At 32.8% G+C, this 16,989-nt stretch overlaps 1 protein-coding gene across 1 annotated transcript in view; it reads right to left on the bottom strand.

Moving 5' to 3' along the window:
• Window positions 1-402: 402 nt before the first annotated feature.
• LOC145287952 (uncharacterized) overlaps window positions 403-16,989 on the bottom strand; it is an 881,042-nt gene continuing 864,455 nt past the window's right edge. The window contains exons 9-11 of the mRNA XM_080135905.1: window positions 13,633-13,767; window positions 12,390-12,603; window positions 403-697 (exon numbers count right to left, since the gene is read on the bottom strand). Coding sequence (XP_079992031.1) covers window positions 442-697; window positions 12,390-12,603; window positions 13,633-13,767 — 605 coding nt within the window. The 3' untranslated portion in view covers window positions 403-441. The remainder of the gene's footprint in view (window positions 698-12,389; window positions 12,604-13,632; window positions 13,768-16,989) is intronic.

Genomic DNA, 16,989 nt, shown 5'->3' on the forward strand with positions numbered 1-16,989 from the left:
TGAGATTACTAGTGTGAGTAACTCTGTAGTACATTTATTGATGAAGCATTAACATTGTTATTTTTCATCTTGCATGTTTAGTTTCCAATGTTTCTCCCACGTCGAAAATTTTCATTAATAACTATAATTATATAAAATAACAGTAATACTAACACATCCCTATTGTTTTGTTTCTTCTATAACACTGGATCAAACACTATATATATATATATATATATATATATATATATATATATATATATATATATATATATATATATATATATATATATATATCTGTGCAGATGGTGTGATGTTTCGAAATGTATGTATTTTGGGAATGCGTTTCTTAATCGATACATGTTTCTCTTTAATAGTCAGTGTGAATAAAACTCTGTAATTATTTAAACAACTTCCGTTCAATCTGAGATGCACATTGTATTTGTCTATGAGTTTTTATTTTTACATATTTAGATGCAAAGTGTTTGTCGTAGGTGTGGACATTATTGCTGATGCGTTGTTATTTGTTCTGTTTGGACCATCACTATCATTTAGGCATCCGTTCGGCACGTTGGTCGAAGCCGGTAGGGAGTTTCCATTAGACGAAGGCCACGGGTCACTTTCATGGTAACTTGAAAGGGTTGCTTCCCACACGGCATCAATCGACGGTCGCGAATTGTTCATGCTGCTGATATCTAATGTAAGCTTCGTACATTCACTGAAAATGCAAAAAAAATAAAATAAATAATAATAATAATAATAATAATAAACTCGTAAATAGTAAAAATGGTATACATGAATAAAGTTCCAAAACTAACTACATGCTGTAATTATTTTGGATATACTGACAGATATATTACTCTCGTCATTTGACAACAAAAATTGTAAAAACATCGATATTTACTAAAGAGGCAAAAACTTATATTACATGTTTCTAACCAGAAACTGACCTACTTTTATATGACTATTATTCACAGTATATATTTTAATTCATGAATGACTAGAAAATTGCCTGACAGTGCCCGGTCGGTAAATACGCTGAAATATGATATTTTGATTAAGATTTCGTATTTTTTATTATCTTTTATTAGACCCAATATATATTAACGGTTTAAAAGTAAAAAAAAAGGGCGTCCACCATCAACAAAGATCGCAATTAAAACGTTTATCTAACGATTTACTTTAACCATTCGGGGTTAATGACTCACCATTGAAGACGTGTTTGCTGCAAGGCTAAAACATAAAGCATTAAATAATAGCTATTAAATGACGCATGCATAAACGCTTTGCCGTCCTTCGATCAATACCTGGCAAATTACATTATTTTTTTTGTTATTTATACATTTTGCTGAGGTTTTGCTGGCTAAAACCCAAATATAAATTTTCACGTGGGTTCGAGTACTCTACCTATTAAGTTTCATGTCTGTAAACTAAAAACTGACAGGCAACTTTTGTTTGACATATATATATATATATATATATATATATATATATATATATATATATATACACGAATATATATATATATATATAAAGAGATTTGTGTTTACTAGAACAATTGTTCGCAAATATTGCGCAAGTAAAACTCATGTAGATATTTGCATTAATATAATTACACGTACTAATCTACTAAAGATGATTACCTCATGAGAAAATCGAAAAGCCTAATAGAAAAAAATTAAAATGAATGTGTAAAAAAATATGCCAATTTTCTATATCTTTTGCTTGTGAATGCAATTCCACGACCCATTTATAACAAAGTTGGATTTTTTTAGAAATAAATAGAAAAAAAATGTTTGCAATATGAGAATGACTACACACACAAAAAAATTATAGAAACACATATATTGGCTGGTTAAAAAAGGAACCTGCTAAAATATCTTAATGTATTTATTTATTTATTTATTAAAATATTAAATACTAGCGTGGGTACTTGGCGTGTTTGGAGATGTGTGTTTAGCGAAAAAACAAAAAGTGGTAGTAGAAAGACAGAACCCGTATCGTACAGGAGGAAACGAACGGGGAAAAATGACGTCTTTGCTGTTACAACCGCCGTCAAACCGGTTTAATTAAAGCTAGACAATCGAAATAAGAGGATGACTTTCGCAATCGGCGAAAAAACGACCCTCCCCGTAGAAAATTGCCCAGTTGAAGGTGAAGTTAATAATCTGTTTAGCTAATTTTTCGATATTTGTCGTCTGAAAGGTGGAACTTCAAAACAATACTAATCTTGTGAAAATTCGTCGCCTCTGTGGAAAGTATTAGGCAGACATGCAAACATACATACATACATACGTACATGTATATATTGGTAACTCAACTGTTTGACCCACACCGATTAAAAAGCTTGCCCTATATCGGAATATCCTTTATGTAAAATTTCAAATATTTAGACCAGAAATTGTCTGAATAATTTGGTAGATATCGAAGCGGTCACTTTTTTTTTAATTGATCCCTATTATGCCCTCTTAACCTTTATTGTTTTGTGCTCAAGTCCACATATTAAGTTAGATACATGTCCAAGGAACCTATATCTAACATTTCAAGTGTTTATACCCAAATTTATCGCAGTGGTTTGGTAGAGTTCTCCTAGGTCAAATCGTTGAACTTTTACACTTTAATAGCCAAATTCCTGGCCAAAACGAATGACAAATATTTTCCCAAACCTTCATACTCTTTATATCAAATTTCGAGCCTGTAGACTGAAAATTGACAGAATTATTGTGTAGGGGAAATGTACACAGCCAGCTACACAGACAAAGAGAAACTTTCACGTATATATATATATATATATATATATATTGTTTTTATATTTAAAAAAAAACTATTTCTACATTTTCTTCATAGAAAATATTTTTATACAAAAAAATCTATCTCTACATAATTCTAAAATGTAATTGATGACCTCGTTTCTGGGTTAAACTAGTCATCAGCAAACATCCCCGAGTCAACAAGCATCTAATTTACAACAGCACTATCATAAGTCTAATGTTATTTCCGATAAGCTATGTAGGCTTTTCAAAATTTTTTGCACGATTTTTATCGCTTTAAACGTAAGATCTATAGCCGTTAATTTTCGCGACGTATATCTATTTTTGAACCGTCGCTTATTTTTTAATTGTAAATTTCGATTCATAAACAGTAAAGTGAGAACTTATCTCGATTTCTTTTTATTATTATTTATTTTTGTTTGGCTTCGCTCCCTTTTTTGGATGCGACGTACTTTTAATTATTTTAATATTTTTTATTGAATATTAAAATATGTTATTAAATATATTTCTAAAATATATTTTAAAAATACTTTCCATGTTTCTGGGTGTAATCCGTCATCGGCATTGATACACCACTAACTATGAACGAACTCACAACAACAGATGCTAATATTTTCCCAATGAACTATGATGTCTTGTTAGAAAATCTGCATGAATTTTTATCGCATTAAATATATGATTTCTTGTGATTTTTTCATCGATATATGAGTAAGCTTTGAACCGTTGTTTATTATATATATATATATATATTTATTTATATATATATATATATATATATATATATATATATATATATATATTAATGTGTAAGAGGAAAATAGGAAGTTCAATTCCACAAAAGGAGACTTATCCGCATAATGCCAAGCTCAACACTTATTATTGTTATATTATAGAACCTCCAAGTCATACAGCCCAGGCTCTAAATACTGCCTCCTATATAACGCAGAGGCGACCGAGATTATAACGGCACCTAAAAAATTAAAGATCCTCAATTCAAAACAAGAGATAATTTGCAGTTATAGGCACAAGAGAAATTCCAGGTACGTAAATGCAATTAACTCCACTGAAAATGCAGCACCGGACAGGAAACTAGTTTATTGCGCTTCCTCGGCATCCATAAAATGCAACAATATCCATTACTAACCCTTTCCCCTGGTATAGGGCTATTGGACAAGCCCCCAACCAAATTTTTATTTTGTTATCTATTTTTGTATTTAAACCACCCATAAGCACACGCGATCTGAACAAATCGCCATAAAAAAACCTCAACTTTTTATTATAAAATATTAGCACACCCTCTGAACACATAACCATTGCATAACTTTAAATAAACTGCCGACCTAGAATCGTCCAAATCTTGGCAAGGCCTAATTAACATTATATCTACTCATAAGCCCACAGACAAGTTTGCCTTACAAACCCTATCCCCGTAAATATGCACACTTAATACCACCTGCTAAATTGCGACCAAACCACCAATTAGCACACGATGGAACGAGAATATAACCTACACAATATAAAACCTAGGCCCAATGAAAAATATAGCTTAGAATCCCCTTCCAAGGGCTAAAGACTTAAAACCTAACCAGCACCCCTAAACTCTACCGCCAAGCTCGCCCCTCAAATAAGAAATTATTTAAAAAGCAGCGCATTTGGTCTCCACTATTAGATTTACACAAAGCCCTCCAACCCAATAGCATTTACATTAAAACTTTTAAATGTACCGAAAATATAACATAAGAAAAGCTCCCTCGATTCAACCCCCCGTCACCCATACATACATACCCCCATCCCTCTTCTAGCCCCTCCGACTACCAGTCAAGCGCGTTCCCAACCCTTCACAAGCAAAAACGTGTATTTTTCAATTGTCTTCTAGCTGCCACTTCCTACTGATAATATAACTTAGATTTGAACACAGTTGAACCAGTCCAGTTTCGGGCAATTTCCACCACAAGAGTCTCCGTTAAAAAAAATACAGTTTTTTGCCATCCAAATTAGGAGGAATAAAGAATTCACAAGACCATAGCATCTTCGCAAGACCACCCTAACAAAATATTCGGAGAAATATGGAACTCTAACGGACAGCTATAAACTATGCTTCTTCTATCTCTTGGAGATTAGAACTACTACAATAAGTAGTTACGCCGATTGGATGGACCTGTCCCTCGACTTCATAAACGAGAAAGTATGTATTCAACTTTCTAGGCATTTGCTTGTCATAAAATCATAAAAAACATATATTTGATGGCCTTTATAATGGAACTTCAAGAAATTTTAAGTATTAAGGTGGGCTCTTAAAACTATCGTTCCCAGTGAAGCAATCCTTTAATTTAATTTAAACCCAAGAGAATTTTTGTACACCGAACTCTTACGCTTTCCCGGCTTATTCTACATCTATTATTATTTGTATTTTTTGATCTGTGTTGGCATATATGGATATATGTATGCATATGCGTATATATATATATATATATATATATATATATATATATATATATTCTTTTATTTTACTTTATTTTTTACGGAGCCAATTACCCCTCACTTCTCAACCCCATTTCCTGCTACTCGACCCCCCACTTGTCTGTATCCCTTTCTTTTACGCACCCCTAATAATTATTATTAACAGTATTTTCATTATTAGTAGTAGTAGGAGTGGTGGTGATGGTGAAGGTAGTGGTCGTAATATTGTTACTACTATCTTTACTATTATCATTATTATTACTGTCTTGTTTTTACAGCTATTACTATTATTATTATTATTATTATTATTATTATTATTATTATTATTATTATTATTATTATTATTCCCGTCATTATCGCCGTCATTTCTACCATAACCGCTACCATAATCTTCATTTTCACTGTTATTAACATTAACTTTAAATTTATTTTATCACAACTATGGGTAATATTATCTTTAATATTTATTTTTAATGTTTATCTTGATTTTTTTCTTCACCTTTATCTTTATTTTTATCTTCAATTTTACTTTCATCTTTATTATTACTACTATTATTATATTTTTTATTATTATTATTATCTTTCGTACTATTATAATTACCCTACTATTAGTTTGAATATTTTTACCACTCTCATAAGTAGTGATGGTTTCCTTACTCCTCCACTTTGCAATCTATATGTACCCTTAAACTTGCATCAAGTTAAACGCACTCATTGTCATGCCCATCCTAATCTCCGACCGCCCCCTTATAATCATACTCCCTATATCATAACAGAAGAAACTTATAAATATAATGCCGCATATTACCTTTCAGTTTTACAACCTTGCATACTCCCCCCCAATAATAAGCGATTTTATCGCCGACATTTGCCGTTTAGGTGGCACAAACCAAAATTACCACTCCATAGAAAATAGACACCCCACAAACCGTTAAGATAAATGTCCACGCTGCAACAATACACCTCAAATTAAACCCTAATACATATAACCCTTAATCTCAACACTATGTTAAAGACCATATATAATCTTATATATCATACTATATATAACAAGCTTCTCCTTATTAATTTAGAATTCAATAAAGCTTCCCTCCAACATTCTATAATTTCTCTTAATCTTTTTCATCCCAAATGAACATTACGCAAGACGCCGCATCTTTCCATGCTACCTAGTACATTCTATACTCTTCTTATGAGAAACATTAGGCTTCGAAATGCCCTGGCATAAAGAGTCCCTTCTATCCCCCAAATTTTGCGTGTATTCCATTATTCAATACATGATCCATTCTATATCGACCAATATATCTTTTTGTGTGTCTTCATTTCACACTCTCTTGTCCTATTATATATATATATATATATATATATATATATATATATATATATATATATATATATATATATATATATAAGATTCTATAATAATGATCAAATACCTACTAACACTAGTGTTTTATCGTTTCGGGAATAATCAGTGGGGGTTGTCACGATGAACACCAGTTGAGAGACTCGAACCCCGCCAACAAAAGCTATGTCTGCCTCCATTAGAAAGAAACCGGACAACTAGGCTACCATAAATCGCGAGAGATACAGTTGAAATAAAACATTTATTCTTATTAAATGCTTTTAACATAAGTCAGAGTGATCTTATCATTATATGACGTTCTGCGCGTATTAGCTAAGTTGACCGATTTTATTACAACTGAAAGTGCTCAACCATAAGAAACAAGTTTCTTAAAGGGGCTGAGATTAGTATTTACTATCATACTTATTAAATACCTACAGACATTAGTGTTTCATTCTTTCTGGAATCATCAGTGCAAGGTGTTACAATTAACGCCAGACGAGAGACTCGAACCCCGGCAACAAAAGTAATGTCGCGCTTTATTAGCAGGGACTTCAACAACTAGGCAACCACAAAACGCGAGGGATGCAAGTTGAAATTAAACATTTATTATACATATATATATACATATATATATGTATATATATATATATATATATATATATATATATATATATATATATATATATATATATATATACATAAAGTGTGGGGGATGAATCGAAAATAGTTACAATTAAAAGTAAAATTAGGATGAGTTACGTTGTGTGTTGCGGAAAAAAGTAAAAATATAGGGAAAAGCGATTAAAATAAAGCAACATTATATTACTGCAAGATCCTATAGACGAACATTAGTCACACCTAACATAGCGAATGCATCTTGGGTTTCAGCGTGATCTTTAAGATCTTCGAGGAATATAACGTTCTTATTTTTTTTAATTTCATCGCTTTCTCTCATTTTTTTCCTTCACATGACGTAACGCGACATAATTTTATTTTAAATTGTACATATTTCGATTCCTTCATTTACAAAAACAAAACAAGAAAACAACCTCGATACGGTTTGGAGGAAGCGAGGGCGAAACCGGTCATCTTACTTCCCCGCTTTTTCTCTTCTCTTTACCCCGTTTACTTTATTTTAAAGCGTTTTTACTCATAACTTAGAAAAGTCTTCGTTTCATCACACACACGCACATACACCCCCCATATATATATATATATATATATATATATATATATATATATATATATATATATATATATGTATGTATATATATGTATTAGCTACATTCAATATAGAAAAGCTCCAATGAATTTTATAATATAAAATCTAATAATGCTTAACTTTTGAGTGGTCTCTTATAAAGAATGTTTTTCTCTGAATTAAGAACGTCTGGATTGCTCCACTTTGTCCTAGTTTGATCTTATTAGTAAGCATTTTTCATCATTACTGTATTTTACACTTGCAACTATTTTGGTCAGTCGATTATGTTGTTTTGTCTATATCTTCTGTGCTTAGTAACAATATGCGGTATTGAAAAGTAGAAAGTATCGTTCGGATTTACTTTTGGCAGTCGTGTAACACTTGTTTCCTTTATTTTGTCCTTTAGTTTTCATATCCCATAAGGGATTGATCAGACAAATCGGAAAGAATTGCTGACTTATTCTGTGTTGGCCATTGGCTAATTCTTCAACTTGAAGTTGTACTTTTCATATCCGTAAATCAAGTTTATTTATGCCTTGATTTGAGTGATTTTTTTATGAAATACGCTTATCTAGAAAATTCTATTTCCTTTTCCCCATTTTAATTGAATACATGACTCTTTAATATATTTTTCTCTTTGAATCTTGTCAGTGATCTAATGAAAGGCGATCTACTCGCCGATTGAAAACGCAATATTGTAGGTCAAACAATAGAAGTGCATGCATATAATTTAATTCGTTCACGTATCTCTATGAGAAGATCTAGATGGCTGTATCACGCGCTTTTATATGGGGGGTCTATCAGATAGATTGCTAGCCGATTATCACTACGCCTGTTTGCCCGTCTTTTTGTCAAGGATACATTTTGTAAATCTAGTGGGGAGTCGTCTCTGTACTACATCCGGATACCTCCCATTGAGCAGTCTATACTTGCTGCTTATATGGCTAATGGATAAGTCCATTTTAGTGATTATAAGGGTGTGTATATCCCCACAAAAGTAAACAAGATTTCTATAACTAGATTTGAGAAGTTTACTCACGTCTTGATAAAAAATTGCCGAGAAATGTGGAGTCGAATTGAACATAATTTACATTCAGTTACTTTGGTTTTTTTTATTTTTCATTCAGTTTTACTCCAAACAATCGACACTTGGCAGCCTTGTTACACTTGGTTAAAAAAGACCATATCAAGTTAAGCTGTCAATGCGTTGGTGTACGTTATTTAAAAAATTCTGCATATCAGTACACACAGGAAAGCAGGTAGCAAGAACGAAATTACACAGTCAAGCTGTTTGAAAAATAAAGATATTCGAGTAGAAACCTTTCTGGCAGGACCTATTAAATTGGAGACACTATCTCTGATTCTATCCAAGGTTGAGAGGATATTGGTAGATGCACAGCCTATATGGGGCAACCATACTCAATGCATGGGTGAATGGTGATTTTGAAGAAGTACAGGATACTCTCATGTGTGGGTAGTCTTCTAGCACGATAGAGAGGATCCACATTGTTTGCAGCAATCTCCGCAATTTCCTCAATGTATTTGTTCAAGTTCATATTTTGTGTGAATGTTAAGCCGATGAGTTTGAAGGAAGCAGTATCAGGTGAGGTGTAATTTGTCCTGGATATCTGTAGTGAAAGAGGCTTCTTGAACCTGTTAAAATAGAGCAGCTAAGTTTTATTAGCATTAAATGTTACCATCCTTTTACGTCCCCATAAAACAACAGTCTAGATGAAAAATTCAAAGAATTCTGCTATTGTCTTAGATTGATTTCTGATGATATATTTGTAGTCCAGTATTAGCAAAACATTTTTAAGCAAACAGACACCCACGACTTGTTGTTTATTCCATTATTCCATTATTTTTATTTTGAATATGTTAAGCGTAAGATGTGATTACTTGCAAGAATCGTCTCGAAACTATAATCGAGATCTATTAAAGATATTAAGGTAAATTTTATATGCTATCCCTTATCAGGAAAGATATTATATAGTATGCTTTATCGCTATTCCAAGCAATCCAAAATATTATGAAAAATAAGTTTGATACATGAATTTTATAAGGAGTATTATACAATATTACTATAACTGCTACTCTTCCTCCTCTTCCTCCTCCTCCTCCTACTACTACTACTACTAATAAAAATAATAAACATAATTGTAATAAAAAGTTGAAGATCATACTGAGAAAGTGCCAAGCCAGACACAAGTTGTCCAATTGAACCACTTCATGTACGTGGAAGACCTGAAACTTTTTGCAAGGAGCGAAAAGTAACTAGAGTCACTAATACTCACTAATAGGGTCTGTAGCCAGGATGTCCCAATAGAAAAGTGTGCAGTACTAGTTATAAGCAATAGAAAACTGGAGACGGCAGAAGTCATGGAACTACCTAACCAAACGGAGATGAGAGCACTAGGGGAACAAGACGCCTATAAATACAGTGGAGTTCTGGAAGCAGACGTCATCAAAGCAAGAAGAATGAAAGAAAGAATTAGACAGGAATACTCATTGATAACCAGAAAACTCCCGGGAACTATCATATATAGCAAGAATCTAAAGAAACGTATAAATGCATGAGTTATATTACTAGTAAGATACTCTGGACCCTCCATAGGGTGGCGTAAAGTTCAGAAGAACAGAAAACTCATGACCGTGCACAATGCCCTACACCCAAAAGACGATGTTGACCTCATTATCTACATAGAAAAAGAAAATACGGCGGGAGAGAACTGGCTTGTATAGAAGATTGTGTGAATGACACAAAAAATAGACAAATACATAATGCAGAACTCTTGGAATATAATTATAGCAGAGTGTGGCACGGAAAAGGTCAACACAACAGAAACAAGGGATGATACGAGAAAAGAAAAATGGGAAAAGAAACAACTACACGGAATATTCATAAGAATGGCAAAAGATAAGAACAACGGAAAAAAATCTGGCCGTGGATGCGAGAAAAAAAAACACGTAAATCGAGAAACTAAATTCCTAATAACTGCATCACGCGATTACTCGATAAGAACCAACTATATTTAAGCTAACATCGAGAAACACAAGAAAGCAGCAAACGCAGCCTATGACAAAAAGAGACGAAACGATAAACCATATAGTAAGCAAATGCAGCAAACTCACCCGTAAGGAATACAAGAACAGATAGCACCAAATAGGGGAGGGCAACACGACTCCATCTCGAAGGCACGGACAAATGGTACAAGAATGAATCGGCAACAGTACTTGAAAACGGGAAGCACAAACTCCTATGGGATATGAACTTACAAACAGATAAACCCGTCTAAGTAAGAATATCGGATATCGTTATAATTAGCAACAAATAAAAGCGCTGTCAAATCGTAAACTTTGTTGCCCCAGCTGACGAGAGTGTAAATATAAAAGAAAAGGAAAAACGGAGAAAATACACAGAGTTAGCCAGAGAGCTGAAATAAAGATGTATGTTGAAGGAAATCAGAATAATAACTATAATAGTAGGATCACTAAGAACGATTCCAAGAAAAGCACAGAAAAATGAAAGAAATTGGAATCAGAGAAATGGCTGGGAAGATACAACGACTAACAATAATGAAAACAATTGAAATATTAAGGAAACCCCTTGAATGCGGAGACTAATACACATTAGCCGCATGAGCGGGCCAGAAAATCTGCTTCAGAGGCAAAATATAAGGAAGCGTTACATAAAACCAAGAACATTAAAGCTGCATATCTAGAAGTTCTCTATCCTTTTTCCCATAATCCCAATTGCCCTATTACTACCCCTCACAAAAAACGGTGATACTGAATAGCGCTATAGGGTCAAGGAGGATTAAAAGACCAAGGAGAGATTACTGACCAACCATCCTCCGGACATGTGCAAAGAGAACTTGGACCTTGGGGAGGCTTATTGCCTCTCAAATTCCACTGGAGACCAATGGCCGCTGCCAGCGAGAAATCGGTGGTAAGCGACTGTTGCGATAAGGCATCTTCATTTGAAAATGTTATCATAAGAGGTGGAAAGTACTTGAATATAGGAGAGACTTGTTGTCACTTAACTTCAAGGAAACACTGCAGAGTGTTTTCAAGGAGAGGTATTTTATGACCTGTGTGAACGCTCCTTATGAGTCAATAGTAATACTATATAAATATTAACAATAACAATACTGCCCTAGAAACCTACATTGTAGTTCTGATTTATACACATCTGATTATATATACGTACTCTTCATTTTGTTCACAGCTTAAAAGCAACTAATTGATTGGATATGCCATAACAAAACAGAAAAGGAACTAGAAATAACATGATAGACACACTACTAGGCTGTGTTCAACAGTGATAAAGGTGTATCACAAAATATAGGAATAAATATAAATTGTGCTCAGATAGTTTAACTACAAAGATTTACAAATCGCAGTGGAATATCATATTTAATACCGTCTTGTTGCGTGTTTCTCCTATGTTAAACACACAAAACTGACCGGAGAAATTAATATAACAAAAAGAACACCAACTACAAACGAAATTAAACATTGCAATGTGTTAAAAGATATTATGAGATGGCGAAAACGAATACATATTTTACACAAATATAAACGGTCAAATAATCATAGAGTTTTGTCCATGCTATGTTCTCATACTTACTCTCTGTGTCGTCTATAACGCGGTCTTCGGTGCCAAATCTTGGAATATGATCTGTGTAAACGGCAGTAACATATGCCGAGAACTATGAGGACAATTACCAAGGCACCGGCCAGCGTTCCTCCTAGGATATAAATGCTATGGATGTGATGCACGTGGGTTGTGTCTCGGAATGGGAATGGATGATCCTCGATAGGCTGAGGGGCGAATAGGTCAACTGTAAGAGAAACATTACAAAGAAACTTTTTGAAAACAATTAAAACATAGAATAAATGGAATACGTTTATAGTTCATTACATGCATGTGTTTTATCATAGGAACGTCCTAGCTAATTTACACCTCGATTGCAATATTATCAATTTGGTTAGAGTATATAATGGAATACATATTGATTCTACTCAGTAAATATTACATTAGTACATATGTCTACTAGTCAGTTCAAATTTTCATATCATTCGCTTTATATCTATATATCGACATTTATTAATGATCATTTTCATAATTTTGTTCCTGGTAGAATTAGTTTTAAAACCAGCATCGTAATAAATGCCAAATTTCATTGTCTACGTCATACTAAGCTGTACCACGTCAGTATCTATTTTTCGCAATGTAAAATAAGAATAAAAGATTGCTGAGAATAGTTCGGAAGGCTTCGAATTATGTATACATTAGAGGGTTTTCATATCTCTCCGTTTGCATATCTTAATTCATAAATTGAGATATACTAGGATAAGTGAGGGTTGTATTAGAGTTGAGAAGCCTATTTCTTTCTAAGCAAATTTTATCTTTAAAGTTTTCTTGTATTTTGATGCATGAGGATTTTATTTGCCCCAGTAAAACGGTCGAACTGTGGGGAGATCACAGGCACACGAAAAGATCAAGGATAAACGTCCCTACACGTATCTATGAAGCGACATTATTTGATCTGGATTCTTAATCGCTGAGGAGCTAAAAAGTAAAATGTACGATCACGCGTTTATGCAAACGTATGATGTCCGATCTACACGCATGATACAAATATAATAGCATTTAATATAAAAAAAGTTTACAAGAATGACGTTGGATGAATACGTTATGGAAAGTTGCGAATCTATGTTGCATATCCGTGCTAGGGAAATTATTAAGATAATTTTCATTCTCAACAGTAGGATTATGATCAAATTCAGGAATATTAGAATGTCAAAAATACGAAATTTTCAATGAGGTTGTGGAAGGAAAGTTGGTATATTATTTGTGTATGACGTACCTGCAAATTGACATCTCGTCCCAACGAAAAGTTCCCCGCAGTTGCAATGGTAACCGTTGATTTGATCGTGGCACTTTGCACCGTTTAGGCATGGATTTGAGGCGCAGTCGTTGATGTTATGTTCGCAACGTTGACCTGTTAATGAGTCAAATGAAAATGAGTTTGAACAGTGCAATTCAATCTCTATATACTTGAACAAATAGAATTAAATAAATGTTTAAAACGGTGCGGTATTGTTTTATAACCAATCACCTTTTCTTGCGTAGGTGTATGTTGAAACACAATTTCCGCCATGCATTATTTATTGGTTAACTTATCTCCTTATATATTGCAGGTAAATTTAGTTGATTTTATAAAATGTCAAAACGAATTGCATATGGGAAATGATCTTCGTACAAAAATATATGTTATTTGATTTTACTCATGGTTAGAAGCGGATATTACTCCATTTAACAAAAAAAAAAAAAACGTAAATCAATACGAAACAGAATGGCCAAGAATGTGGAAGCGTTATACAACCGATAAGATCACTGGCACAAAAATAATATGAAATTGATATTTTAGCAGTAAGAACAGATATGGCTTAGAATAAAAGAAAACACAGTAATCTTTGTAAGTAACCAGTCCGGACACGGAATAGAAAACCGTGATTATATCTAGAGAAGTGCTTTGAAAAATATTCATTGAATCAAAGAGAAAGTCCGAGTCAAATACAAATATAAATAGGTTAAACGACAGTTCTAACATCGTACCTTACTTCCGGTTCTCTCGACGCTGTCTTGCTGTTGAATTTAGCTGGTTGGGACAAGAAGGCGAGAATGGGTTTGCGTAAACCGGGCTCAGTTTAAAAAAACGTCTGGGGCTTTATCTATCATATTTCGCCCTTCAAGCCTCACCCCCTTCTAGTTCGGTAGCATTGGGCAAGCGACGAAGCGATAGGCGAAGGCATTTTTTTATAGTATTAACAGGTAATAATTTTACCGTAATGTGTACAAACATTATGCGGTATCACTTCATTCTTTGAAAAAAAATGTTGAAAAGAATTACTTCCTAAACTGGATGACTGTCTCAGAAAGACGCGGTTTATTGGTAGAAGAATCTACAATTTATGGATCGTGGAAAAACAGATGCCGTTCTTCAATAAATGTCCTATATTAAAATGCTATGATAGACATGTGTTGAGTCAGCGTAGCAAGTAACATAATAACTATTGAACCTGAAACTGTCATTTGCTTATTGTGCAATGTGAACATAAGTGAGCAATAAATAGAAGCTGCCACACGAAACAAATCGATAATTGATTCTGACAAAGTAGACATCATTTCGCAAACAACAGGTGTCCGTTGTACGAGAAATTGGCAAATGGCAAAATATTTTCTTGAAAAAAAGCGATTAGTTCAAAAAGAAAAGAAAACATTCCGAGGCATAAAAAAATATAAGAACAACTATAATGTACACACTTATATATTTTCCAAAATCTAATATAAAATAAATAATGAGGCAAATTTTTATAAAACATTTCAAAAAATATAAAACCTTGTAAATTATGGGTGTGCTATTCTTGTCCAATTAATGCTATATTTGCAGGAAATAACATTTGTGGATAACTGGACGTCAAATATATATATATATATATATATATATATATATATATATATATATATATATATATTCTCGAGAGCTCTTTCGGCTATCATCTCACCAGGAGAAAATCGATAGCGTACAAAATAATATTTTGTCGAAAAATAAAGAGTTTTAATGGGGAACTTATACAATGTGCTAAAATACGGGGACACTAAAATAAATTTATTAACGTTTAAAAACGATTAAAATATTGACACAAGGAGGGGGAAGAAAAAAAAAGCGTGAGAAAAGATACAAAGTTCCCCAAAGAGAAACAGTGCGTTGGATGTTTCTTTTTGCCGGCAAAAAGGACGGTTGACGCACCGCAATAGAGACGGACTCGAAAATGTTTAAATGGGTTTTGAGGCCGCTCTATGTAGCACCTCGAACCAATCTATTTTATATCTATCGGCACAGCATGGGTTGTCAACCAAATGCTGGCCAATAGCAGAGTCCAAGGCTGCAGAAGGAGGGAGACCACCAGATCCCATCCTGCCTTGTCTGATCTTCGATGGAACATGCTGGTTTATACGAGTCAAAAGATGCAAGGATGTTCGCCCAACATAACCAGCATCGCACTGACATTTAAATTGATATACAATGGGGCTATTTTGGATGTAAGCTACCTATTCTTGCGAAAAGACGGAAAAGCAGGTTTCGTAGTATATACCAAACGCAAGGACACAGAATTAAATCATTCGTAATTACTTCTGCGAATCTGTTTGGAAAATCTAATACTCTTTTCCCCAATCCACGGTAATTTTAAATAAACTGGCCATTTCAAAGGTCCAAACTTTTTTAAATCCGAAACCTTTTTGAAAATACAGTCATCAATAAGGTCAACAGGATAACCATTATTGATGAATATTTCCCTGATCTTATCGAGTATATATATATATATATATATATATATATATATATATATATATATATATATATATATATGCATCTATACATATTTATACATATATATATACATATATACATATATATATGCATATATATACATAAATATATATACAAATAAACACACAGACACAGACACAGACATATATATATATATATGTATATATATACACATATAACTACTTAATTTACTCATATAAAATTAATATACGAAAGTATAGATTTATGCGTAAACTTTAAGTATTTACTTCAAAAGTGCTCAATACGTATGTAAGGCTAGTTAGTAATTTATAAAATATATATGGCGATTATGCTACACTGAATATTCCGCGTTTCATCCACTCTAGAGTCCTAGATTGGACGAAACGCGGAATAATCAGTGTAGCTTTATCGCCATATATATTTTATAAATTACTATATATATATATATATATATATATATGTATATACATATATATATATATATATATATATATATATATATATTGATTAAAACGATTCATAATTGTGAATTAAAAAATCAGTTTCAAAAGGAAAAACAAACAAAATCAACTCGATTGATCGATAATTTCGGAAACAATGTTCATTTTATTGAAATTGACAATAAATATTGACAAAAATTTGACATATTTGTATATATATATATATATATATATATATATATATATATATATATATATATATATATACTGATTGATTGTTAAACAACTTCCATATTATTACTTGTTTCTTTTGGAAATAAAATAAAGTTACTGCGTCGGAATAATATTAAAATCTTTCCATTGCATTATTATTGACGCCATTTTCGATAGTTTAAATGTACATTTT

This window comes from Euprymna scolopes, chromosome 11, assembly GCF_053919585.1.
Source record: "Euprymna scolopes isolate OS-2025 chromosome 11, ASM5391958v1, whole genome shotgun sequence".
Taxonomy (NCBI): domain Eukaryota; kingdom Metazoa; phylum Mollusca; class Cephalopoda; order Sepiida; family Sepiolidae; genus Euprymna; species Euprymna scolopes.